At 42.3% G+C, this 24,472-nt stretch overlaps 2 protein-coding genes across 3 annotated transcripts; one reads left to right on the forward strand and one right to left on the reverse strand.

The window, feature by feature from the left end:
* The first annotated feature begins 1,332 nt into the window (after positions 1–1,332).
* Positions 1,333–11,431, forward strand: LOC115246533 (myosin heavy chain, fast skeletal muscle). 2 transcript variants are annotated; one of them, XM_029841559.1, is made up of 41 exons: positions 1,333–1,428; positions 1,581–1,615; positions 1,819–2,040; positions 2,119–2,262; positions 2,346–2,502; positions 2,590–2,617; positions 2,692–2,797; positions 2,885–2,977; positions 3,056–3,119; positions 3,191–3,289; positions 3,372–3,475; positions 3,591–3,729; positions 3,838–3,956; positions 4,157–4,306; positions 4,391–4,561; positions 4,668–4,968; positions 5,045–5,115; positions 5,204–5,291; positions 5,426–5,543; positions 5,623–5,746; positions 5,871–6,007; positions 6,090–6,345; positions 6,429–6,671; positions 6,770–6,946; positions 7,024–7,169; positions 7,322–7,412; positions 7,515–7,904; positions 7,996–8,122; positions 8,206–8,324; positions 8,402–8,598; positions 8,732–8,915; positions 9,009–9,174; positions 9,309–9,433; positions 9,523–9,831; positions 9,910–10,113; positions 10,205–10,330; positions 10,411–10,581; positions 10,661–10,765; positions 10,857–10,952; positions 11,034–11,165; positions 11,335–11,431. In XM_029841559.1, the coding sequence occupies exons 3-41, from the start codon at positions 1,834–1,836 to the stop codon at positions 11,353–11,355; spliced, it is 5,805 nt and encodes a 1,934-aa protein (XP_029697419.1). In that variant the 5' UTR covers positions 1,333–1,428; positions 1,581–1,615; positions 1,819–1,833; the 3' UTR covers positions 11,356–11,431. The 2 variants fall into 2 exon arrangements, with proteins under 2 accessions (XP_029697419.1, XP_029697420.1); XM_029841560.1 differs by lacking the exon at positions 1,333–1,428 and having other exon boundaries at positions 1,566–1,615.
* Positions 11,432–14,261: 2,830 nt separating this feature from the next.
* LOC100653413 (myosin heavy chain, fast skeletal muscle) lies at positions 14,262–24,389 on the reverse strand. Its single transcript, XM_029841568.1, has 41 exons — positions 24,311–24,389; positions 24,123–24,160; positions 23,632–23,853; positions 23,410–23,553; positions 23,170–23,326; positions 23,055–23,082; positions 22,875–22,980; positions 22,695–22,787; positions 22,553–22,616; positions 22,383–22,481; positions 22,203–22,306; positions 21,949–22,087; positions 21,722–21,840; positions 21,392–21,541; positions 21,137–21,307; positions 20,730–21,030; positions 20,583–20,653; positions 20,407–20,494; positions 20,156–20,273; positions 19,951–20,074; positions 19,690–19,826; positions 19,351–19,606; positions 19,026–19,268; positions 18,751–18,927; positions 18,528–18,673; positions 18,281–18,371; positions 17,789–18,178; positions 17,571–17,697; positions 17,369–17,487; positions 17,095–17,291; positions 16,778–16,961; positions 16,519–16,684; positions 16,260–16,384; positions 15,862–16,170; positions 15,580–15,783; positions 15,363–15,488; positions 15,112–15,282; positions 14,928–15,032; positions 14,741–14,836; positions 14,528–14,659; positions 14,262–14,358 (listed from the first exon to the last, which is right to left on the reverse strand). Exons 3-41 carry the CDS (start codon positions 23,836–23,838, stop codon positions 14,338–14,340), a joined length of 5,805 nt encoding a protein of 1,934 aa, XP_029697428.1. The 5' UTR covers positions 23,839–23,853; positions 24,123–24,160; positions 24,311–24,389; the 3' UTR covers positions 14,262–14,337.
* Between the last annotated feature and the right edge of the window lie 83 nt (positions 24,390–24,472).

Raw genomic sequence — 24,472 nt, forward strand, 5'->3', positions numbered from 1 at the left:
TTAGAAAAACTAATTTGCATATGAATTAACTCACAGTTCACTGGCTTTGACAATGGTTACACACATTAGCTTATGTTACCCTCGAAATAATGTCTCTAAACTGCACATATAAAAATACTTTCGTAAACATATGGAGATAATTAGACAAGATGGTGGCAGCGGCCAAAATATGAGCAAAAGTGATTTTTCTGCACTGAAAATAGATCTCAAACTAATATGTTACAAATAGATATCAAACAAAGCTCATCGTAGAAAAGTAAATTTGAACACACCCGCAAAACAAAAAGATAGAAAACCAATGCTCATTTAATGTTCAGTTGCATATTAAAAAAACAGGTATCTTGAGCTTTTTCGTGAATCCAAAATGGCACTACAAAGCCATCGAATGACGTATTGTATTTATCTGATAAGTGTAATTCACACTGATTCACCCAAAACTGTAATTCGAGTTAGATTACAAAAGAATTCGAATGGGTGCTTGTTTAAACGAAAACATTGATGTGGTTGTTTTCAACCTGCTATACATAGTTCTATAGTTAGAATCCAGGTGGCAAAAAGGTCGGGGGCTCCAGTTTCCACCGCCATTCATCTCAAACCGTTGCATTGACGGCACAGCTGAAGCTGCAGTGGTGTGTGTGTGTGTGTGTGTGTGTCTTTGGATTTAAGATCAGTAGATCTGCAAGACAGGGAGTGGAACACACAATATGCAAGACAACCACAGCTGCTATTTAAAACAAAACCAGCCCAAAAAAATCCCAACAACCATCCATCATCTGTTTAACATTTACCATGAAAAAGGTGTTTTATGTTGTGTGAGAGCAATTGTTCGGATGATTCCAAATACCCAGTAATCTCTACATGGGGATAGTTGATGCATCCATTTAATTTTTCTCCATCAATACCTGAAACCAGGATTAAATTGTATTACATATTTTAACTGATTATTCAGGAAGAGGAATGGATTTACAACTCCCAGTAATTTTTATGAAGAGCACCTTTCATTTTACATAATTAAGCCTCATGAAATCAAAACTCATTAAACTTAATTTCCAGTGAATAAGTGAATCATTACACAAAAAAGTGTATTGTTGAATGAAAAACTGTGGCACAGTATAATGATAAAACATGCAGCATTGGCACAGAATCAAACATTCCTTTTAGGACATTATCAAGTTGAGTGATGCTTCAAAATAGCTTCCATCATAGATTATTGATCTGTTTAGGGTGCATGTCCAAGAGCAACTGGTATGAGGTGAAACCTTAAACATCACATGTATTGACTTACAACGTGTGTCTCCTTTTTTGTTGTCAGCCTTTCCTTATTTGGCACATACACTACATATAACTTGGCTGTGTCAGCAAAGCCCCTGTGAATATAAGGACCCCTTTGGAGACATCAGTGTGGAACAGGAGACCCGTGAGTTGGTGGTAAATATTGTTTAGTTGTTGTGTGTTTTTGTTTTTTCAAATTAGTTAAACCACTTAAATATCTTTCCAAATTCAACAAATCAAAATGTTCACATTTTTGAAATTTCTAACTGTTGAATTTTCTTTTCTTATCACATATATTCTTTTAACAGCCACAGAGAATACAATTCCCCATAGGAGCAGCAAGGTAAAGGCAACATAACAATTAATTGATTGATCCTTAAATAACTAAAAATGTGTCAAATTATTCTGATATTCTCAGTTCAGCAGTAATATTATACAGTATTAAGCTGGATTCCATTGCTAAAAAAAAAACCACACAAATTAGTCTAGTCATTATCTTAATTAACATAACTTAAGTCATTCAAATCCTCTGTAATTATCTAACAGACATAAGCCGCCACCATGAGTACAGATGCGGAGATGGCCATTTATGGCAAAGCTGCCATTTATCTCCGGAAACCAGAGAAGGAGAGAATTGAGGCTCAAAACAAACCTTTTGATGCCAAGAGTGCCTGCTACGTAACTGATACTAAAGAGCTGTACTTGAAGGGAACAATTCTCAAGAAAGATGGTGCTAAGGTCACGGTCAAAGTCCTGGGTACTGAGGAGGTGGGTATCATTTAAGTCCAGATGAATTAAGAGTAAACATAGTTAAAAATTGCTTCAAAAATACTGTCGCTCTTGCAGGAGAGGACAGTCAAAGAAGATGACGTCACTCCAATGAATCCTCCCAAATTTGACAAAATTGAGGACATGGCTATGATGACCCATCTCAATGAAGCCTCTGTGTTGTATAATCTCAAAGAGCGTTATGCAGCATGGATGATCTACGTAAGACACTGACTGATGGGATACCGGACGTTTGCTGAATGGTGAAGATGGACTAACAACTGATTATCTGTGGTTACTTTCAGACCTATTCTGGGTTGTTCTGTGCCACTGTGAATCCTTACAAATGGCTTCCTGTGTACGATTCTGAAGTTGTAAGTGCCTATAGAGGCAAGAAGCGTATGGAGGCTCCACCCCACATCTTCTCTGTTTCTGACAATGCATATCAAAACATGCTCACAGGTAAGCGATAGGAAAATAAATGAATAAAAAACAGGTTTTTGTATGTACATTAGCAAATATTTATAATTTTTTTGTTTTCTCTAACAGACAGGGAAAATCAGTCTGTCCTGATCACGTAAGTTATATTTGTTAAATTTGATCAAATACATACGTTCAACTGATTTTTAACAAATCTTTACATGCACCTAGTGGAGAATCTGGTGCTGGAAAGACTGTCAACACCAAGCGTGTCATTCAGTACTTTGCCACAATCGCTGTTGGTGGTGGAGAAAAGAAGAAGGAATCAAAGATGGGAGTATGTTACCTGAGCCAATGATAAATATGTATTTTTCCTGTCCTAAACACACACTAAGTCCTTTCACATCACTTCTAATGACTATAGGGCTCACTTGAGGATCAGATTATTGCTGCTAACCCCCTCTTGGAAGCTTATGGTAATGCCAAAACTGTGAGGAATGACAACTCATCTCGTTTTGTAAGTAAGGAATGATTTTTATTTGTGTGAGTTTTCTTCCTTTTGTCCCCTTCATATTCATACTTTTTTCCTCAATAGGGTAAATTCATCCGAATTCATTTTGGCACAAGCGGCAAACTGTCTAGTGCTGATATTGAGACATGTGAGTAAGACTTAAGGTGATGCACACATTCCCATTTTGGCCAGGCTCTAACTGTTAAACCACTTTGACAGATCTGCTGGAGAAGTCTAGAGTGACGTTCCAGCTTCCCGATGAAAGAGGCTACCATATCTTCTACCAGATGATGACCAACCACAAACCTGAGCTGATTGGTAAATACTTCTTGTAATCTAGCAAGTTTTTTTTCTAACATTCAACAGACTACTGACTTTTTAACTTTGTTTTTTCTTCTAGAAATATCACTTATCACGACCAACCCCTACGACTTCCCCGTGTGTAGCATGGGTCAGATCACTGTGGCCAGCATTGACGACAAAGTTGAGCTGGAAGCTACTGATGTGAGACTTATGAAGCTGAAAACTCAAAATGATCAGTTGTCTCTGGCATTGTTAAAAAAAAGAAATGAAAACAGGACCATTTGGAATCTTAATATTTGCATTTCTGTTTGATTAGAATGCTATTGATATCCTGGGCTTCACTCATGAAGAAAAAATGAGCATCTACAAAATGACTGGTGCTGTGCTTCATCATGGTAACATGAAGTTCAAGCAGAAACAACGTGAGGAGCAGGCTGAGCCTGATGGCACAGAGGGTGAGTGTAAAGTAGAAAAAGTCTTTATTGGACTTGCAGCAACTGCAGCAAGGAAAGTCAAGGCCACATCCTCTATGCACTAACTACAAAGTGTGACATGATTTTCAGATGCTGACAAAGTTGCTTATTTGCTGGGCTTGAACTCTGCTGATATGCTGAAGGCTCTGTGCTATCCCAGGGTGAAAGTCGGAAATGAGTTTGTTACCAAGGGACAGACAGTCCCTCAGGTATGGGAGAGGAATTATGCACGTTTGAAATTGTTCACAGTCTGAGACAATGCAGCTAAGAATAAATGTTCCGGCTTTATCCTGTCTGTATGAGTAACTTTTGTGAGACAACAGCTAAGGAATAGAAGACACATATATTGATATTCATTTTTGCAAACCAGTAGTCCAGGTTTATTCACACCACATGTCTGCTTTTTCAGGTTAATAACTCAGTGCCTGCCTTGGCTAAATCTATCTATGAGAGGATGTTCTTGTGGATGGTCGTCCGTATCAACCAGATGTTGGACACTAAACAGCCAAGGCAGTTCTTCATTGGTGTCTTGGATATTGCTGGCTTTGAGATTTTTGATGTAAATCAAACAACAAACTGTTCACCTTCAGTCTTTCAATAGCCTTGGTGTCAGGCATTATACTGAACAACTGTATCCTTACAGTACAACAGCATGGAGCAGCTGTGTATCAACTTTACCAATGAAAAACTGCAACAGTTCTTCAATCACCACATGTTTGTCCTGGAACAAGAAGAATACAAGAAGGAGGGTATTCACTGGGAGTTCATTGACTTTGGTATGGACTTGGCTGCCTGCATTGAGCTGATTGAGAAGGTATTATTCTAGTTGTATCTTGAGACCCTTTTATATCTCTGTATTTCTTGGTTTGGCTACAGTTGAATATGTAACTTACATCCGTGTATTTGCACACCTTTTCTAGCCTATGGGCATCTTCTCCATCCTTGAAGAGGAGTGCATGTTCCCCAAGGCCACAGACACATCCTTTAAGAACAAGCTGTATGATCAGCATCTGGGCAAAAACAAAGCTTTTGAAAAGCCAAAGCCAGCCAAGGGAAAGGCTGAGGCCCACTTCTCCCTGGTGCACTATGCTGGTACTGTGGACTACAATATCAGTGGCTGGCTGGACAAGAACAAGGATCCACTGAATGAGTCTGTTGTGCAGCTGTATCAGAAGTCTCCAGTTAAGCTGCTCTCTACCCTGTATCCCCCTGTTGTGGATGGTAGGACTTTTGCTTCAGCAAATTCATCCGCAATGGGTCTAAATCAGCCAAACTTATGAACTTAAATTATCTACAGAGCCCGCTGGTGGCAAGAAGGGAGGCAAGAAGAAGGGTGGCTCTATGCAGACTGTGTCTTCACAATTTAGGGTAAGATTACATCATTTTTTTAAATTGTTTCTTCTTGAAAGTAACTCAAGTATCTCAGTAATAATATATAACCATTTTGGCCCCACAGGAGAACTTGGGCAAGCTCATGACCAACTTGAGGAGCACCCATCCTCACTTTGTGCGTTGCTTGATTCCCAACGAGTCAAAAACTCCAGGTATAAAAACCACACCACAATCACAACAGAATGTTTGCGGTCAGGTTTTGTTTACATTGGATCTCTCAATGTTGTGCTACTTTCACAACAGTGAAATTTTTATTTCAAATAATAAACATTTGCTCTTTTAACAGGTTTGATGGAGAACTTCCTTGTCATCCATCAGCTCAGGTGTAATGGTGTGCTGGAGGGTATCAGAATCTGCAGGAAAGGTTTCCCAAGCAGAATCCTCTATGCTGATTTCAAGCAGAGGTATTCGGTCCAAAAAAGAAGCATTTTAAATGCAATATGTACAAATTTATCATGAAGACTTCTGACTGTCTCCATAAAGATACAAGGTCTTGAATGCCAGTGTCATCCCTGAGGGTCAGTTCATTGATAACAAGAAGGCTTCAGAGAAGCTTCTTGGATCAATTGATGTTGATCACGACCAGTACAGGTTCGGCCATACCAAGGTAATACGATGTACCCTAGTGCCGGATATGATATATAAAACTTGGGAAATAGTTTAAACAATTGAGAAAATGTGAAAAAATGCCTGATGTGTCATTCAAAATATGAATTACCTCTGTTTCTCAGGTGTTTTTCAAGGCTGGTCTTCTGGGTACACTTGAGGAGATGAGAGATGACAAACTGGCAGCTCTGGTCACCATGACTCAGGCTCTCTGCCGTGGTTATCTCATGAGAAAAGAATTTGTGAAGATGACTGCAAGGAGGCACGTAGAAAGCAGATGTATTTAGGTGCACGTCAATTTTGTAAATGTCAATAAATTAATGGCACACTCTTCTTATCGACAGGGATGCCATATATACCATTCAATACAACGTCCGCTCATTCATGAATGTGAAAAACTGGCCATGGATGCACGTGTACTATAAGATCAAGCCTCTCCTGAAGAGTGCAGAAACTGAAAAGGAGTTAGCTCAGATGAAGGAGAACTATGAGAAGATGCAGACAGACTTGGCTGCTGCCCTGGCCAAGAAGAAGGAACTAGAGGAGAAGATGGTATCCCTTTTGCAGGAGAAGAATGATCTCCAGCTGCAAGTGGCATCAGTAAGTGCAGAGTCAGAAACTGAGTTTCTTGGGGGATTCATTGATGTTGTCCTAACTTCAGTTATCATTGGAAAAAAAAATAGGAGTCAGAGAATCTGTCTGATGCTGAGGAAAGATGTGAAGGTCTTATCAAGAGCAAGATTCAACTGGAGGCAAAGCTGAAGGAGACCACTGAGAGACTAGAGGATGAAGAAGAGATCAATGCTGAGCTGACTGCCAAGAAGAGAAAGCTGGAGGACGAATGCTCTGAGCTGAAGAAGGATATTGATGACTTGGAACTCACCTTGGCCAAAGTGGAGAAGGAGAAACATGCCACTGAAAATAAGGTTCGTGCCGAGTATTCGGCATACTGCCTACCATATGGCTTTCAATGTGAAGACTACTGTAGAGAATAACGACACACACACCTTACTTTTGAAATTAGGTGAAAAACTTGACTGAGGAAATGGCTTCTCAAGATGAGAGCATTGCTAAGTTGACCAAGGAGAAGAAAGCTCTTCAGGAGGCTCATCAGCAGACTCTTGATGATCTGCAAGCTGAGGAAGACAAGGTTAATACTCTGACCAAGGCCAAGACCAAACTTGAGCAGCAAGTGGATGATGTAAGTTTCCAAGGACATACAAATCAACAAATACTGTATCTTTATTGAGATAATAATGAAGTCATATTGATGCTCAGCTTGAAGGCTCTTTGGAACAAGAAAAGAAGCTGCGCATGGATCTTGAGAGAGCCAAAAGAAAGCTGGAGGGTGATCTGAAACTGGCTCAGGAGTCCATAATGGATCTGGAGAATGACAAGCAGCAGTCTGACGAGAAAATGAAAAAGTATAGTAGCCCCCCTAAATATAAACAATAACCAGTCCATTTGTTGGAATGGGAAATGTATTAAGACACACAGTCATACAATAGCCAAGTATGTATGTACGTATGTACATACATGTTCAAATGATAGATTTTGTCCTCTTTTACCCTCTCAGGAAGGACTTTGAAATCAGTCAGCTTCTCAGCAAAATTGAAGATGAGCAGTCCCTGGGTGCTCAGCTCCAAAAGAAGATCAAGGAACTTCAGGTAACAACATGTACTGTTGTTACCATGTCGAAAAGATAGCTGTTTTCATTTTATAAAGTAAGAGTATTCCTTCAAATAACAAGCCACCTTTACTACCAACAGGCCCGTATTGAGGAACTGGAGGAAGAGATTGAGGCTGAGCGTGCTGCCCGTGCTAAGGTTGAGAAGCAGAGAGCTGACCTTTCCAGAGAACTTGAAGAAATCAGTGAAAGGCTGGAGGAAGCTGGTGGAGCCACTGCTGCTCAGATTGAGATGAACAAGAAGCGTGAAGCCGAGTTCCAGAAGCTGCGTCGTGACCTGGAGGAGTCCACTCTTCAGCATGAGGCCACTGCAGCTGCTCTTCGCAAGAAGCAGGCTGACAGCGTTGCTGAGCTGGGAGAGCAGATCGACAACCTCCAGAGAGTCAAGCAGAAGCTTGAGAAAGAAAAGAGCGAATACAAGATGGAGATCGATGACCTGTCTAGCAACATGGAGGCTGTCGCTAAAGCCAAGGTATGAAACCTGTTTATGTGTTAACTTGTAAATGTGTCAAAATACGTACTGAAATTTGACTGTTGTTATCGACCTCTCCTTTCCTTCTTAGGGAAACCTGGAAAAGATGTGCCGTACTCTTGAGGACCAACTCAGTGAACTGAAGACCAAGAATGATGAAAATGTCCGCCAGATCAATGATCTGGGTGCCCAAAAAGCACGTCTCCTGACAGAAAATGGTATTTATGAGTTTGCACAAAATGATCGATTGTTGATCCTTTAAAGAACTGACAACCATTCATGCGATATGACATTCCATCAGGTGAGTTTGGCCGTCAGATTGAGGAGAAAGAAGCTCTCGTCTCACAACTGACCAGAGGAAAACAGGCCTTCACGCAGCAAATTGATGAGCTGAAGAGACAGATTGAAGAGGAGGTCAAGGTTAGTAAAGCTCAGTGTGTGTAAATTCCATTCACGGATTAGAGCTTTTGTACATGGGTTTTCTTTTCTTACACCAGGCCAAGAATGCTCTTGCCCATGGGCTGCAATCAGCCCGCCATGACTGTGATCTGCTGAGGGAGCAGTTTGAAGAGGAGCAGGAGGCCAAGGCTGAGCTGCAGCGTGGAATGTCCAAGGCTAACAGTGAGGTGGCTCAGTGGAGAACCAAGTATGAAACTGATGCTATCCAGCGCACCGAGGAGCTTGAAGAAGCCAAGTGAGTAACATTCAAACAACGAATTGATATAGAGGGGGCACACTGATACCCATGCTTAAGAGGAAATACGGTGGCAAGTGGAGCACACCCGAGATGTACACTTTTATATCTCAAAATGATAAACTATTAACAGGAAGAAGCTGGCCCAACGTCTTCAAGAGGCTGAGGAACAGATTGAAGCAGTGAATTCCAAGTGTGCTTCACTTGAGAAAACCAAACAAAGGCTCCAGAGTGAGGTTGAAGACCTCATGATTGATGTGGAGAGGGCCAATGGACTGGCTGCCAACCTGGACAAGAAGCAGAGAAACTTTGACAAGGTTTCAACATCTTTGATGTGCTATGTGAAGATTGAAGGCTAACGTTCTTTAGATTTTATTAAACCAAGTCAAAAAACTGTGTCTGTTACTCAGGTCTTAGCAGAATGGAAACAGAAGTATGAGGAAGGTCAAGCTGAGCTTGAGGGAGCTCAGAAGGAGGCACGTTCTCTTGGAACTGAGCTCTTCAAAATGAAGAACTCTTATGAGGAAGCTTTGGATCAGCTGGAGACCATGAAGCGTGAAAACAAGAATCTCCAGCGTAAGTGCTGACCACACCATGTTGATCATTTGCCATGTGCTAAAAACAATTGTATATCTTTGGTATATATATCTGTCCTAAAGTATACTCTGAAATAGAAGTTTGAAGACAAATGCACACGTGTGTCTTTGTAGAGGAGATCTCAGATCTAACCGAACAAATTGGTGAGACTGGCAAGAGCATCCACGAGCTGGAGAAAGCCAAAAAGCAGGTGGAGACAGAGAAGGCTGAGATCCAGACAGCTCTTGAGGAGGCAGAGGTACTTTTAGAAATCACTTTTGACAAATTTAAAGCTCCCTTAAGAATACATATTTGGAGACAATCTTTAATGAATACTTGAATTTTTAGGGAACTTTAGAACACGAAGAGTCCAAGATCCTTCGCGTCCAACTGGAGCTCAACCAGATTAAGGGTGAGATAGACAGGAAGCTGGCGGAGAAAGATGAGGAAATTGAGCAGATCAAAAGGAACAGCCAGAGGGTGACTGACTCCATGCAGAGCACTCTGGATTCTGAGGTCAGGAGCAGGAACGATGCCCTGAGAATCAAGAAGAAGATGGAAGGAGACTTGAATGAAATGGAGATTCAGTTGAGCCATGCTAATCGTCAGGCTTCTGAGTCCCAGAAGCAACTGAGAAATGTGCAGGCACAGCTCAAGGTATGTTAGCACGCACTGCTGGATCATCTGTCCTAATTTGGAATCAACATTAATATTTGAGCAACATTTTGTCACCAGGATGCACAACTACACCTTGATGATGCCGTCAGAGCTCAGGAGGACCTCAAGGAACAGGCTGCAATGGTGGACCGCAGAAATGGTCTAATGATTGCTGAAATCGAGGAGCTTAGAGCTGCACTGGAACAGACGGAAAGAAGCCGTAAAGTTGCTGAGCAGGAGCTGGTGGATGCCAGTGAGCGTGTTGGACTTCTGCACTCTCAGGTGAAAAGGCACCTCCTTTCATCTTTCTATCGAACCTGTAATGAAAATGGAGATACTAAAATATCATTCGTGGATTTCTTTTTCACTGTAGAACACCAGCCTCATGAACACCAAGAAGAAGCTCGAGTCTGATCTGGTTCAGATCCAGAGTGAAGTGGATGACACGGTTCAGGAAGCCAGGAATGCAGAGGAGAAGGCCAAGAAAGCAATTACTGATGTAAGTTTAATTCGTTTTTGATGTGTTGTGTTTGCAGCTATACGTTTCAAGATATTATGAGCTCCTTCTACATTCTCCAGGCTGCCATGATGGCTGAGGAATTGAAAAAGGAGCAGGACACCAGTGCACATCTGGAGCGAATGAAGAAGAATCTGGAAGTTGCTGTTAAAGATCTGCAGCACCGATTGGATGAGGCTGAGAACCTTGCCATGAAGGGTGGCAAAAAGCAACTCCAAAAGCTCGAGTCAAGGGTAAATACGGAATAAAAGTGTGGAATGTGAATTTGGATGCATATGAAATTGTCCATAACATTCTGCTGCTTTCATAAAGGTACGAGAGCTGGAGACCGAGGTTGAGACTGAGCAGAGACGTGGGGCTGATGCTGTTAAGGGTGTCCGCAAATATGAGAGGAGAGTGAAAGAGCTCACCTACCAGGTAGTCTAATGTTCCAAACATTAATATCAAAAATCTAATGTTTGCAGCCTCTGTGAAAGAGTCACAAATGGTTTCAATTTTTTTCTCGAAGACTGAGGAGGACAAGAAAAATGTTACCAGACTGCAAGATCTGGTGGACAAATTGCAGCTCAAGGTGAAGGCCTACAAGAGGCACTCTGAGGAGGCGGTAAGGACCAGTATGCTATTGAAATATTTTCAGTTATGCTATTTGTGTCTGTTTTTTCATGATTTACATGTGGTATTTTAGGAGGAGCAAGCTAATGTTCACTTGTCCAAGTGCCGGAAGCTTCAGCATGAGTTGGAGGAGGCTGAGGAGCGTGCTGACATTGCAGAGTCCCAGGTCAACAAGCTCAGAGCCAAAAGCCGTGACTCTGGAAAGGTAAATAACGTGGGCCTAATTTCATTTTAAGTTAAGCTCTGAATGTAAATTCTAATGTGCACCCTTTCATTTGTTTCCAAGCTTTGTTTAAATATATAGTCCTTTATCCACATGAACACAAAGTCATGAGTACACCTACATGTACCGATGTTTTACCTTTATTTTCCAGGGAAAAGATGCAGCTGAGTAACAAGATCCAGCCAATGGTTGTTTTTAGTCATATAATATGATGTAAAATAAACCATAATAAACATTTTTGCTCTTGACTTTCTCTGTGTCATTTTGATTTAACTGCATTTATAATCCACAAATGCAGTATACATTTACAAAGTACAACAAGGTTATTAAAAGATTCTGAGTTAGATAAAAAACAGATCCACCAGGGAATAGTCCACCACTGATGGAGTGGAGGAGGTGAGGACAGAAGGGTTGGGCAACAGAAGTTCCAGGAGGAGGCTGGGACCAGAGGGAAAAAAGAAAATCAGGAAAAGGTGGTATGATTGGGCTGTGAGATAATGACAACTGAGCAAAGTCGATAAAAAAGTAAAATTTCACAAGGGATCACTCGAGCAAAGTATAGAGCTAGCCAAGAGGTTACAGTAACAAGGTTCTCAACAAACTGGCAAAGAGTGGCTGGAGGTACCGGTCTTTGATTTGTGGCAGATGGTGGCATTGATTACCCAGAAGATGCACTGTAGGCACTGAAGAACCTGCGGCAAGGAGCCATGATACTACCCTGCCCATCCTGAAATAACACTAACCACCAAGAGAGACAGAGACTACAGAGCAGGAATGAGGCGAAGGACCAACACTGTCAATAATTAGCTGCTCAAACAGCTGCTCAACCATATCAATTGGTCAAAGTGTGGCCGGACTAATCCATTGGCTTGACTTGCCGGTTAACTGACATGTGTGACGCATTTTGACAAATGCATATATTGTCACTGTCAGGGAAGAAAGTTCGGGGACTTCGGGGGTCAAGTGTTGTAAACTTCACATGAACCCTTAGAAATAAATGCTTCAAATTCCTCTACAGTCCTCCACTGCCTCTACTGACGGGGGGGCACAATTGCTGTACCCACTTTCACAGTCACAATTAGATTCCTCAAGACCAGTTCCTTGACAATCATCAAGGAAACTTTCTAAATCATCAAGGCTGATTATTAGTTTATATTTCTTCCCTATGGTGGTTTAGTTAAAACTGGTGGTGTAATCAACATGTGACATCTTTGTGTTTTTCATATATATTCGCGCTGCCAAACTGCACAGTCTGTCACGCAATAAGAAGACACTGGTTCCTCCCTCCGCAGCAAATTTAAAAAGTAAAAAAAAACAACTTATTAACCAGTGGTGAGAAAAAGTAAAAATCTGGTCAGATACATTCTAGTGAATTCCAATGAACTAGTGGTGATATTAGGTTCCTGCTCTGTAGTGTCTGTCTCTCTTGGTGGTTAATGTTTTTTCAGGATGGGCAGGGTAGTATCAGGAGTTTTTTGACTACCTCGGCAACTTTAGCCCTGGAGATACGAGAGCGTGTCCCCAGGTCCCCAGGCCCTGCTTCCTCACTGGAAGGCGCGTTGGTGGGATTAAGGAGATCTTCGAAGTATTCCTTCCACCGATCCACAAATCCCGAATTGAGGTCAGCAGCACACCATTGCCACTATACACAGTGTTGACAGTGCACTGCTTCCCCTTCCTCAGACGCCGGATGGTGGTCCAGAACCTTTTCGAAGCCGTCCGGAAGTCGTTCTCCATGACTCTTCCCATGCCTTTGTCTTTGCCTCGGCAACTGCCTTAGCTGCACTCCACTCCACGCCAAGTGCACATGTGGACTCCTTTATGCCTGAACAAGGTGTTTGTTATGGACAATCCGAGATGAGCACAGAAATCCAATGACAAAACACCACTCGGGTTCAGATCAGGGGGGCCGTTCTTCCCAATCACACCTCTCCAGGTCACACTGTCGCTGCCAACGTGAGCATTGAAGTCACCCAGGAGGACAAGGGAGCCTCCACAAGGAGCACTCTCCAGCACTCCCTCTAAGGACTCCAAAAAGGGTGGATACGCTGAACTGCTGTTTGGGCCATAGGCACAAACAACAGTCAGGATCCGTCCCCCCACCCGAAGGCGAAGGGAGGCTACCCTCTCATCCACCGGGGTAAATTCCAATATACAGGCACTTAGCCGGGGAACAACGAGGATTGCCACCCCTGCCCGTCGCCTCTCACCATCGGCAACTCCAGAGTGGTAGAGAGTCCAACCCCTCTCGAGAAGACTGGTTCCAGAGCCCTTGCTATGCATTGAGGTGAGGCCGACTATATCTAGTCAGAACTTCTCATTCTCACGAACTAGCTCAGGCTCCTTTCCCATCAGAGAGGTGACATTCCATGCCCCTAGAGCCAGTTTCTGCAGCTGGGAATCAGACCGCCAAGGTCCCTGCCTTCGGCCGTTACCCAAAACACAATGCACCCGACCCCCTTGGCCCCTCCTGCAGGTGGTGAGCCCACTGGAAGGGGGTTCCATGTTGCCACCAGGCACTCGGCAACGTGCCCCACCCCCAGGCCTGGCTCCAGGAGGGGGCCCCGGTGACCCGCATCCGGGCAAGTGAAACTTGGCACCAATGTTGTTTCTCGTCATTAGGGGGTCATGGGCTACGCTTTGTCTGGTCCCTCAACTAGGACCTATTTGCCATGGGTGGCCCTACCAGGGGCATAAAGCCGCAGACAATGGAGCGCCTAGGATCATTGGGACACGCAAACCCCTCCACCACGATAAGGTGGAAGCCCAGGAGGGGGTGATCAATTGTGAAAGTTTTACTCTTTTATCGACTTTGCTCACAGTTGTCATTATCTCACAGCCCAATCATACCACCTTTTCCTGATTGTCTTTTTTCCCTCTGGTCCCAGCCTCCTCCTGGAACTTCTGTTGCCCAACCCTTCTGTCCTCACCTCCTCCACTCCATCAGTGGTGGACTATTCCCTGGTGGATCTGTTTTTTATCTAACTCAGAATCTTTTAATAACCTTGTTGTACTTTGTAAATGTATACTGCATTTGTGGATTATAAATGCAGTTAAATCAAAATGACACAGAGAAAGTCAAGAGCAAAAATGTTTATTATGGTTTATTTTACATCATATTATATGACTAAAAACAACCATTGGCTGGATCTTGTTACTCAGCTGCATCTTTTCCCTGGAAAATAAAGGTAAAACATCGGTACATGTACGTGTACTCGTGACTTTGTGTTCACGTGGATAAAGGACTATATATTTAAACAAAGCTTGGAAACAAATGAAAGGGTGCACATTAGAATTTACATTCAGAGCTTAACTTAAGATGAAATTAGGCCCACGTTATTTACCTTTCCAGAGTCACGGCTTTTGGCTCTGAGCTTGTTGACCTGGGACTCTGCAATGTCAGCACGCTCCTCAGCCTCCTCCAACTCATGCTGAAGCTTCCGGCACTTGGACAAGTGAACATTAGCTTGCTCCTCCTGAAATACCACATGTAAATCATGAAAAAACAGACACAAATAGCATAACTGAAAATATTTCGATAGCATACTGGTCCTTACCGCCTCCTCAGAGTGCCTCTTGTAGGCCTTCACCTTGAGCTGCAATTTGTCCACCAGATCTTGCAGTCTGGTAACATTTTTCTTGTCCTCCTCAGTCTTCGAGAAAAAAATTGAAACCATTTGTGACTCTTTCACAGAGGCTGCAAACATTAGATTTTTGATATTAATGTTTGGAACATTAGACTACCTGGTAGGTGAGCTCTTTCACTCTCCTCTCATATTTGCGGACACCCTTAACAGCATCAACCCCACGTCTCTGCTCAGTCTCAACCTCGGTCTCCAGCTCTCGTACCTTTATGAAAGCAGCAGAATGTTATGGACAATTTCATATGCATCTAAATTCACATTCCACACTTTTATTCCGTATTTACCCTTGACTCGAGCTTTTGGAGTTGCTTTTTGCCACCCTTCATGGCAAGGTTCTCAGCCTCATCCAATCGGTGCTGCAGATCTTTAACAGCAACTTCCAGATTCTTCTTCATTCGCTCCAGATGTGCACTGGTGTCCTGCTCCTTTTTCAGTTCCTCAGCCATCATGGCAGCCTGGAGAATGTAGAAGGAGCTCATAATATCTTGAAACGTATAGCTGCAAACACAACACATCAAAAACTAATTAAACTTACGTCAGTAATTGCTTTCTTGGCCTTCTCCTCTGCATTCCTGGCTTCCTGAACCGTGTCATCCACTTCACTCTGGATCTGAACCAGATCAGACTCGAGCTTCTTCTTGGTGTTCATGAGGCTGGTGTTCTACAGTGAAAAAGAAATCCACGAATGATATTTTAGTATCTCCATTTTCATTACAGGTTCGATAGAAAGATGAAAGGAGGTGCCTTTTCACCTGAGAGTGCAGAAGTCCAACACGCTCACTGGCATCCACCAGCTCCTGCTCAGCAACTTTACGGCTTCTTTCCGTCTGTTCCAGTGCAGCTCTAAGCTCCTCGATTTCAGCAATCATTAGACCATTTCTGCGGTCCACCATTGCAGCCTGTTCCTTGAGGTCCTCCTGAGCTCTGACGGCATCATCAAGGTGTAGTTGTGCATCCTGGTGGAAAAATGTTGCTCAAATATTAACGTTGATTCCAAATTAGGACAGATGATCCAGCAGTGCGTGCTAACATACCTTGAGCTGTGCCTGCACATTTCTCAGTTGCTTCTGGGACTCAGAAGCCTGACGATTAGCATGGCTCAACTGAATCTCCATTTCATTCAAGTCTCCTTCCATCTTCTTCTTGATTCTCAGGGCATCGTTCCTGCTCCTGACCTCAGAATCCAGAGTGCTCTGCATGGAGTCAGTCACCCTCTGGCTGTTCCTTTTGATCTGCTCAATTTCCTCATCTTTCTCCGCCAGCTTCCTGTCTATCTCACCCTTAATCTGGTTGAGCTCCAGTTGGACGCGAAGGATCTTGGACTCTTCGTGTTCTAAAGTTCCCTAAAAATTCAAGTATTCATTAAAGATTGTCTCCAAATATGTATTCTTAAGGGAGCTTTAAATTTGTCAAAAGTGATTTCTAAAAGTACCTCTGCCTCCTCAAGAGCTGTCTGGATCTCAGCCTTCTCTGTCTCCACCTGCTTTTTGGCTTTCTCCAGCTCGTGGATGCTCTTGCCAGTCTCACCAATTTGTTCGGTTAGATCTGAGATCTCCTCTACAAAGACACACGTGTGCATTTGTCTTCAAACTTCTATTTCAGAGTATACTTTAGGACAGATATATATACCAAAGATATACAATTGTTTTTAGCACATGGCAAATGATCAACATGGTGTGGTCAGCACTTACGCTGGAGATTCTTGTTTTCACGCTTCATGGTCTCCAGCTGATCCAAAGCTTCCTCATAAGAGTTCTTCATTTTGAAGAGCTCAGTTCCAAGAGAACGTGCCTCCTTCTGAGCTCCCTCAAGCTCAGCCTGACCTTCCTCATACTTCTGTTTCCATTCTGCTAAGACCTGAGTAACAGACACAGTTTTTTGACTTGGTTTAATAAAATCTAAAGAACGTTAGCCTTCAATCTTCACATAGCACATCAAAGATGTTGAAACCTTGTCAAAGTTTCTCTGCTTCTTGTCCAGGTTGGCAGCCAGTCCATTGGCCCTCTCCACATCAATCATGAGGTCTTCAACCTCACTCTGGAGCCTTTGTTTGGTTTTCTCAAGTGAAGCACACTTGGAATTCACTGCTTCAATCTGTTCCTCGGCCTCTTGAAGACGTTGGGCCAGCTTCTTCCTGTTAATAGTTTATCATTTTGAGTTATAAAAGTCTACATCTCGGGTGTGCTCCACTTGCCACCGTATTTCCTCTTAAGCATGGGTATCAGTGTGCCCCCTCTTTATCAATTCGTTATTTGAATGTTACTCACTTGGCTTCTTCAAGCTCCTCAGTGCGCTGGATAGCATCAGTTTCATACTTGGTTCTCCACTGAGCCACCTCACTGTTAGCCTTGGACATTCCACGCTGCAGCTCAGCCTTGGCCTCCTGCTCCTCTTCAAACTGCTCCCTCAGTAGATCACAGTCATGGCGGGCTGATTGCAGCCCATGGGCAAGAGCATTCTTGGCCTGGTGTAAGAAAATAAAATCCATGTACAAAAGCTCTAATCCGTGAATGGAATTTACACACACTGAGCTTTACTAACCTTGACCTCCTCTTCAATCTGTCTCTTCAGCTCATCAATTTGCTGCGTGAAGGCCTGTTTTCCTCTGGTCAGTTGTGAGACGAGAGCTTCTTTCTCCTCAATCTGACGGCCAAACTCACCTGATGGAATGTCATATCGCATGAATGGTTGTCAGTTCTTTAAAGGATCAACAATCGATCATTTTGTGCAAACTCATAAATACCATTTTCTGTCAGGAGACGTGCTTTTTGGGCACCCAGATCATTGATCTGGCGGACATTTTCATCATTCTTGGTCTTCAGTTCACTGAGTTGGTCCTCAAGAGTACGGCACATCTTTTCCAGGTTTCCCTAAGAAGGAAAGGAGAGGTCGATAACAACAGTCAAATTTCAGTACGTATTTTGACACATTTACAAGTTAACACGTAAACAGGTTTCATACCTTGGCTTTAGCGACAGCCTCCATGTTGCTAGACAGGTCATCGATCTCCATCTTGTATTCGCTCTTTTCTTTCTCAAGCTTCTGCTTGACTCTCTGGAGGTTGTCGATCTGCTCTCCCAGCTCAGCAACGCTGTCAGCCTGCTTCTTGCGAAGAGCAGCTGCAGTGGCCTCATGCTGAAGAGTGGACTCCTCCAGGTCACGACGCAGCTTCTGGAACTCGGCTTCACGCTTCTTGTTCATCTCAATCTGAGCAGCAGTGGCTCCACCAGCTTCCTCCAGCCTTTCACTGATTTCTTCAAGTTCTCTGGAAAGGTCAGCTCTCTGCTTCTCAACCTTAGCACGGGCAGCGCGCTCAGCCTCAATCTCTTCCTCCAGTTCCTCAATACGGGCCTGTTGGTAGTAAAGGTGGCTTGTTATTTGAAGGAATACTCTTACTTTATAAAATGAAAACAGCTATCTTTTCGACATGGTAACAACAGTACATGTTGTTACCTGAAGTTCCTTGATCTTCTTTTGGAGCTGAGCACCCAGGGACTGCTCATCTTCAATTTTGCTGAGAAGCTGACTGATTTCAAAGTCCTTCCTGAGAGGGTAAAAGAGGACAAAATCTATCATTTGAACATGTATGTACATACATACATACATACATACTTGGCTATTGTATGACTGTGTGTCTTAATACAGTTCCCATTCCAACAAATGGACTGGTTATTGTTTATATTTAGGGGGGCTACTATACTTTTTCATTTTCTCGTCAGACTGCTGCTTGTCATTCTCCAGATCCATTATGGACTCCTGAGCCAGTTTCAGATCACCCTCCAGCTTTCTTTTGGCTCTCTCAAGGTCCATGCGCAGCTTCTTTTCTTGTTCCAAAGAGCCTTCAAGCTGAGCATCAATATGACTTCATTATTATCTCAATAAAGATACAGTATTTGTTGATTTGTATGTCCTTGGAAACTTACATCATCCACTTGCTGCTCAAGTTTGGTCTTGGCCTTGGTCAGAGTATTAACCTTGTCTTCCTCAGCTTGCAGATCATCAAGAGTCTGCTGATGAGCCTCCTGAAGAGCTTTCTTCTCCTTGGTCAACTTAGCAATGCTCTCATCTTGAGAAGCCATTTCCTCAGTCAAGTTTTTCACCTAATTTCAAAAGTAAGGTGTGTGTGTCATTATTCTCTACAGTAGTCTTCACATTGAAAGCCATATGGTAGGCAGTATGCCGAATACTCGGCACGAACCTTATTTTCAGTGGCATGTTTCTCCTTCTCCACTTTGGCCAAGGTGAGTTCCAAGTCATCAATATCCTTCTTCAGCTCAGAGCATTCGTCCTCCAGCTTTCTCTTCTTGGCAGTCAGCTCAGCATTGATTTCTTCTTCATCCTCTAGTCTCTCAGTGGTCTCCTTCAGTTTTGCCTCCAGTTGAATCTTGCTCTTGATAAGACCTTCACATCTTTCCTCAGCATCAGACAGATTCTCTGACTCCTATTTTTTTGTCAATGATAACTGAAGTTAGGACAACATCAATGAATCCCCCAAGAAACTCAGTTTCTGACTCTGCACTTACTGATGCCACTTGCAGCTGGAGATCATTCTTCTCCTGCAAAAGGGATACCATCTTCTCCTCTAGTTCCTTCTTCTTGCCCAGGGCAGCAGCCAAGTCTGTCTGCATCTTCTCATAGTTCTCCTTCATCTGAGCTAACTCCTTTTCAGTTTCTGCACTCTTCAGGAGTGGCTTGATCTTATAGTACACTTTCATCCATGGCCAGTGTTTTACATTCATGAATGAGCGGACGTTGTATTGAATGGTAAATATGGCTTCCCTGTCAATAAGAATTGTATTCAGTTAATTTATTTATATTTTAAAACATTGACGTGCATCTAAATACATATGATTTCTACGTGCCTCCTTTCCATCATCTTCACAAATTCCTTTCTCATGAGGAAACCACGGCAGAGAGCCTGAGTCATGGTGACCAGAGCTGCCAGTTTGTCATCTCTCATCTCCTCAAGTGTACCCAGAAGACCAGCCTTGAAAAACACCTGAGAAACAGAGGTCATTCATATTTTGAATGACACATCAGGCCTTTTTTGACATTTCCTCAGTTGTTTAAACTATTTCCCAAGTTTTATATATCATATCCGACACTAGGGTACATCGTATTACCTTGGTATGGCCGAACCTGTACTGGTCGTGATCAACATCAATTGATCCAAGCAGCTTCTCTGAAGCCTTCTTGTTATCAATGAACTGACCCTCAGGGATGACACTGGCATTCAAGACCTTGTATCTTTATGGAGACAGTCAGGAGTCTTCATGATAAATTTGTACATATTGCATTTAAAATGCTTCTTTTTTTTGGACAGAATACCTCTGCTTGAAATCACCATAGAGGATTCTGCTTGGGAAACCTTTCCTGCAGATTCTGATACCCTCCAGCACACCATTACACCTGAGCTGATGGATGACAAGGAAGTTCTCCATCAAACCTGTTAAAAGAGCAAATGTTTATTATTTGAAATAAAATTTCACTGTTGTGAAAGTAGCACAACATTGAGAGATCCAATGTAAACAAAACCTGACCGCAAACATTCTGTTGTGATTGTGGTGTGGTTTTTATACCTGGAGTTTTTGACTCGTTGGGAATCAAGCAACGCACAAAGTGAGGATGGGTGCTCCTCAAGTTGGTCATGAGCTTGCCCAAGTTCTCCTGTGGGGCCAAAATGGTTATATATTATTAATGAGATACCTGAGTTACTTTCAAGAAGAAACAATTTTTAAAAATGATGTAATCTTACCCTAAATTGTGAAGACACAGTCTGCATAGAGCCACCCTTCTTCTTGCCTCCCTTCTTGCCACCAGCAGGCTCTGTAGATAATTTAAGTTCATAAGTTTGGCTGATTTAGACCCATTGCGGATGAATTTGCTGAAGCAAAAGTCCTACCATCCACAACAGGAGGATACAGGGTAGAGAGCAGCTTAACTGGAGACTTCTGATACAGCTGCACAACAGACTCATTCAGTGGATCCTTGTTCTTGTCCAGCCAGCCATTGATATTGTAGTCCACAGTACCAGCATAGTGCACCAGGGAGAAGTGGGCCTCAGCCTTTCCCTTGGCTGGCTTTGGCTTTTCAAAAGCTTTGTTTTTGCCCAGATGCTGATCATACAGCTTGTTCTTAAAGGATGTGTCTGTGGCCTTGGGGAACATGCACTCCTCTTCAAGGATGGAGAAGATGCCCATAGGCTAGAAAAGGTGTGCAAATACACGGATGTAAGTTACATATTCAACTGTAGCCAAACCAAGAAATACATAGATATAAAAGGGTCTCAAGATACAACTAGAATAATACCTTCTCAATCAGCTCAATGCAGGCAGCCAAGTCCATACCAAAGTCAATGAACTCCCAGTGAATACCCTCCTTCTTGTATTCTTCTTGTTCCAGGACAAACATGTGGTGATTGAAGAACTGTTGCAGTTTTTCATTGGTAAAGTTGATACACAGCTGCTCCATGCTGTTGAACTGTAAGGATACAGTTGTTCAGTATAATGCCTGATACCAAGGCTATTCAAAGACTGAAGGTGAACAGTTTGTTGTTTGATTTACATCAAAAATCTCAAAGCCAGCAATATCCAAGACACCAATGAAGAACTGCCTTGGCTGTTTAGTGTCCAACATCTGGTTGATACGGACGACCATCCACAAGAACATCCTCTCATAGATAGATTTAGCCAAGGCAGGCACTGAGTTATTAACCTGAAAAAGCAGACATGTGGTGTGAATTGCAAAAATGAATATCAATAGGTGTCTTCTATTCCTTAGCTGATGTCTCACAAAAGTTACTCATACAGACAGGATAAAGCCGGAACATTTATTCTTAGCTGCATTGTCTCAGACTGTGAACAATTTCAAACGTGCATAATTCCTCTCCCATACCTGAGGGACTGTCTGTCCCTTGGTAACAAACTCATTTCCGACTTTCACCCTGGGATAGCACAGAGCCTTCAGCATATCAGCAGAGTTCAAGCCCAGCAAATAAGCAACTTTGTCAGCATCTGAAAATCATGTCACACTTTGTAGTTAGTGCATAGAGGATGTGGCCTTGACTTTCCTTGCTGCAGTTGCTGCAAGTCCAATAAAGACTTTTTCTACTTTACACTCACCCTCTGTGCCATCAGGCTCAGCCTGCTCCTCACGTTGTTTCTGCTTGAACTTCATGTTACCATGATGAAGCACAGCACCAGTCATTTTGTAGATGCTCATTTTTTCTTCATGAGTGAAGCCCAGGATATCAATAGCATTCTAATCAAACAGAAATGCAAATATTAAGATTCCAAATGGTCCTGTTTTACATTTCTTTTTTTAACAATGCCAGAGACAACTGATCATTTTGAGTTTTCAGCTTCATAAGTCTCACATCAGTAGCTTCCAGCTCAACTTTGTCGTCAATGCTGGCCACAGTGATCTGACCCATGCTACACATGGGGAAGTCATAGGGGTTGGTCGTGATAAGTGACATTTCTAGAAGAAAAGTTAAAAAGTCAGTAGTCTGTTGAATGTTAGAAAAAAAACTTGCTAGATTACAAGAAGTATTTACCAATCAGCTCAGGTTTGTGGTTGGTCATCATCTGGTAGAAGATATGGTAGCCTCTTTCATCGGGAAGCTGGAACGTCACTCTAGACTTCTCCAGCAGATCTGTCAAAGTGGTTTAACAGTTAGAGCCTGGCCAAAATGGGAATGTGTGCATCACCTTAAGTCTTACTCACATGTCTCAATATCAGCACTAGACAGTTTGCCGGTTGTGCCAAAATGAATTCGGATGAATTTACCCTATTGAGGAAAAAAGTATGAATATGAGGGGGACAAAAGGAAGAAAACTCACACAAATAAAAATCACTCTGTACTTACAAAACGAGAAGAGTTGTCATTCCTCACAGTTTTGGCATTACCATAAGCTTCCAAGAGGGGGTTAGCAGCAATAATCTGATCCTCAAGTGAGCCCTATAGTCATTAGAAGTGATGTGAAAGGACTTAGTGTGTGTTTAGGACAGGCAAAATACATATTTATCATTGGCTCAGGTAACATACTCCCATCTTTGATTCCTTCTTCTTTTCTCCACCACCAACAGCGATTGTGGCAAAGTACTGAATGACACGCTTGGTGTTGACAGTCTTTCCAGCACCAGATTCTCCACTAGGTGCATGTAAAGATTTGTTAAAAATCAGTTGAACGTATGTATTTGATCAAATTTAACAAATATAACTTACGTGATCAGGACAGACTGATTTTCCCTGTCTGTTAGAGAAAACAAAAAAATTATAAATATTTGCTAATGCACATACAAAAACCTGTTTTTTATTCATTTATTTTCCTATCGCTTACCTGTGAGCATGAATTGATATGCATTGTCAGAAACAGAGAAGATGTGGGGTGGAGCCTCCATACGCTTCTTGCCTCTATAGGCACTTACAACTTCAGAATCGTACACAGGAAGCCATTTGTAAGGATTCACAGTGGCACAGAACAACCCAGAATAGGTCTGAAAGTAACCACAGATAATCAGTTGTTAGTCCATCTTCACCATTCAGCAAACGTCCGGTATCCCATCAGTCAGTGTCTTACGTAGATCATCCATGCTGCATAACGCTCTTTGAGATTATACAACACAGAGGCTTCATTGAGATGGGTCATCATAGCCATGTCCTCAATTTTGTCAAATTTGGGAGGATTCATTGGAGTGACGTCATCTTCTTTGACTGTCCTCTCCTGCAAGAGCGACAGTATTTTTAAAGTAATTTTTAACTATGTTTACTCTTAATTCATCTTGACTTAATTGACACCCACCTCTTCAGTACCCAGGACTTTGACCGTGACCTTAGCACCATCTCTCTTGACGATTGTTCCCTTTAAGTACAGCTCTTTAGTATCAGTTACGTAGCAGGCACTCTTGGCATCAAAAGGTTTGCTTTGAGCCTCAATTCTCTCCTTCTCTGGTTTCCGGAGATAAATGGCAGCTTTGCCATAAATGGCCATCTCCGCATCTGTACTCATGGTGGCGGCTTATGTCTGTTAGATAATTACAGAGGATTTGAATTATTTCTGTTACTTTAATTAAAACTAAATTAGCGGCAATTTTGATTGTAACATACGCTACATATGCTATATAAATAAAGATAATTTGATTAAAAAATAGTGAGACTGCAATAATTTTTTTTCCAGCAATGCATTCCATTATAACATTGTATGTTATGACTTCCCAGCTTAGAAGATGAGAGTAATTTAACATATTTTTAATTGTTTATTAATCAATCAATTAATTGTTATATTGCCGTTACCTTGCTGCTCCTCTGGGGAAGGATATTCTTTATGGCTGCTAAAAGAATATAAGTGAAATGAAAATGAGAGTTTCAGCAGTTATTAATTTTTTTCTTAAAAATGGGAATATTTTAATTAAGAAATAAATTTAATTTAAAAAAATAATTTAAAAAATCTACCAAAAAAACAGCAACCAAGCAATATTTACCACCAACTCACGGGTCTCCTGTTCCACACTGATGTCTCCAAAGGGGTCCTTATATTCACAGGGGCTTTGCTGACACAGCCAAGTTATATGTAGTGTATGTGCCAAATAAGGAAAGGCTGACGGTAAAAAGGAGACGCAGGTCGTAAGCCAATACATGTGATG

This window comes from Takifugu rubripes, chromosome 9 (genome assembly GCF_901000725.2).
Source record: "Takifugu rubripes chromosome 9, fTakRub1.2, whole genome shotgun sequence".
Classification (NCBI taxonomy): Eukaryota; Metazoa; Chordata; class Actinopteri; order Tetraodontiformes; family Tetraodontidae; genus Takifugu; species Takifugu rubripes.

Coding starts and splice junctions, on each gene's coding strand:
- LOC115246533 (XM_029841559.1), top strand. CDS start 1,834: ATGAGTACAGATGCGGAGATGGCCATTTATGGCAAAGCTGCCATTTAT. Junction 3,957..4,156: donor AGGGACAGACAGTCCCTCAG/GTATGGGAGAGG, acceptor CTGCTTTTTCAG/GTTAATAACTCAGTGCCTGC. Junction 10,766..10,856: donor TGAAAGAGCTCACCTACCAG/GTAGTCTAATGT, acceptor TTTTTCTCGAAG/ACTGAGGAGGACAAGAAAAA.
- LOC100653413 (XM_029841568.1), bottom strand. CDS start 23,838: ATGAGTACAGATGCGGAGATGGCCATTTATGGCAAAGCTGCCATTTAT. Junction 20,654..20,729: donor GTATCCTCCTGTTGTGGATG/GTAGGACTTTTG, acceptor AATTATCTACAG/AGCCTGCTGGTGGCAAGAAG. Junction 16,685..16,777: donor AGCAGAGAAACTTTGACAAG/GTTTCAACATCT, acceptor TCTGTTACTCAG/GTCTTAGCAGAATGGAAACA.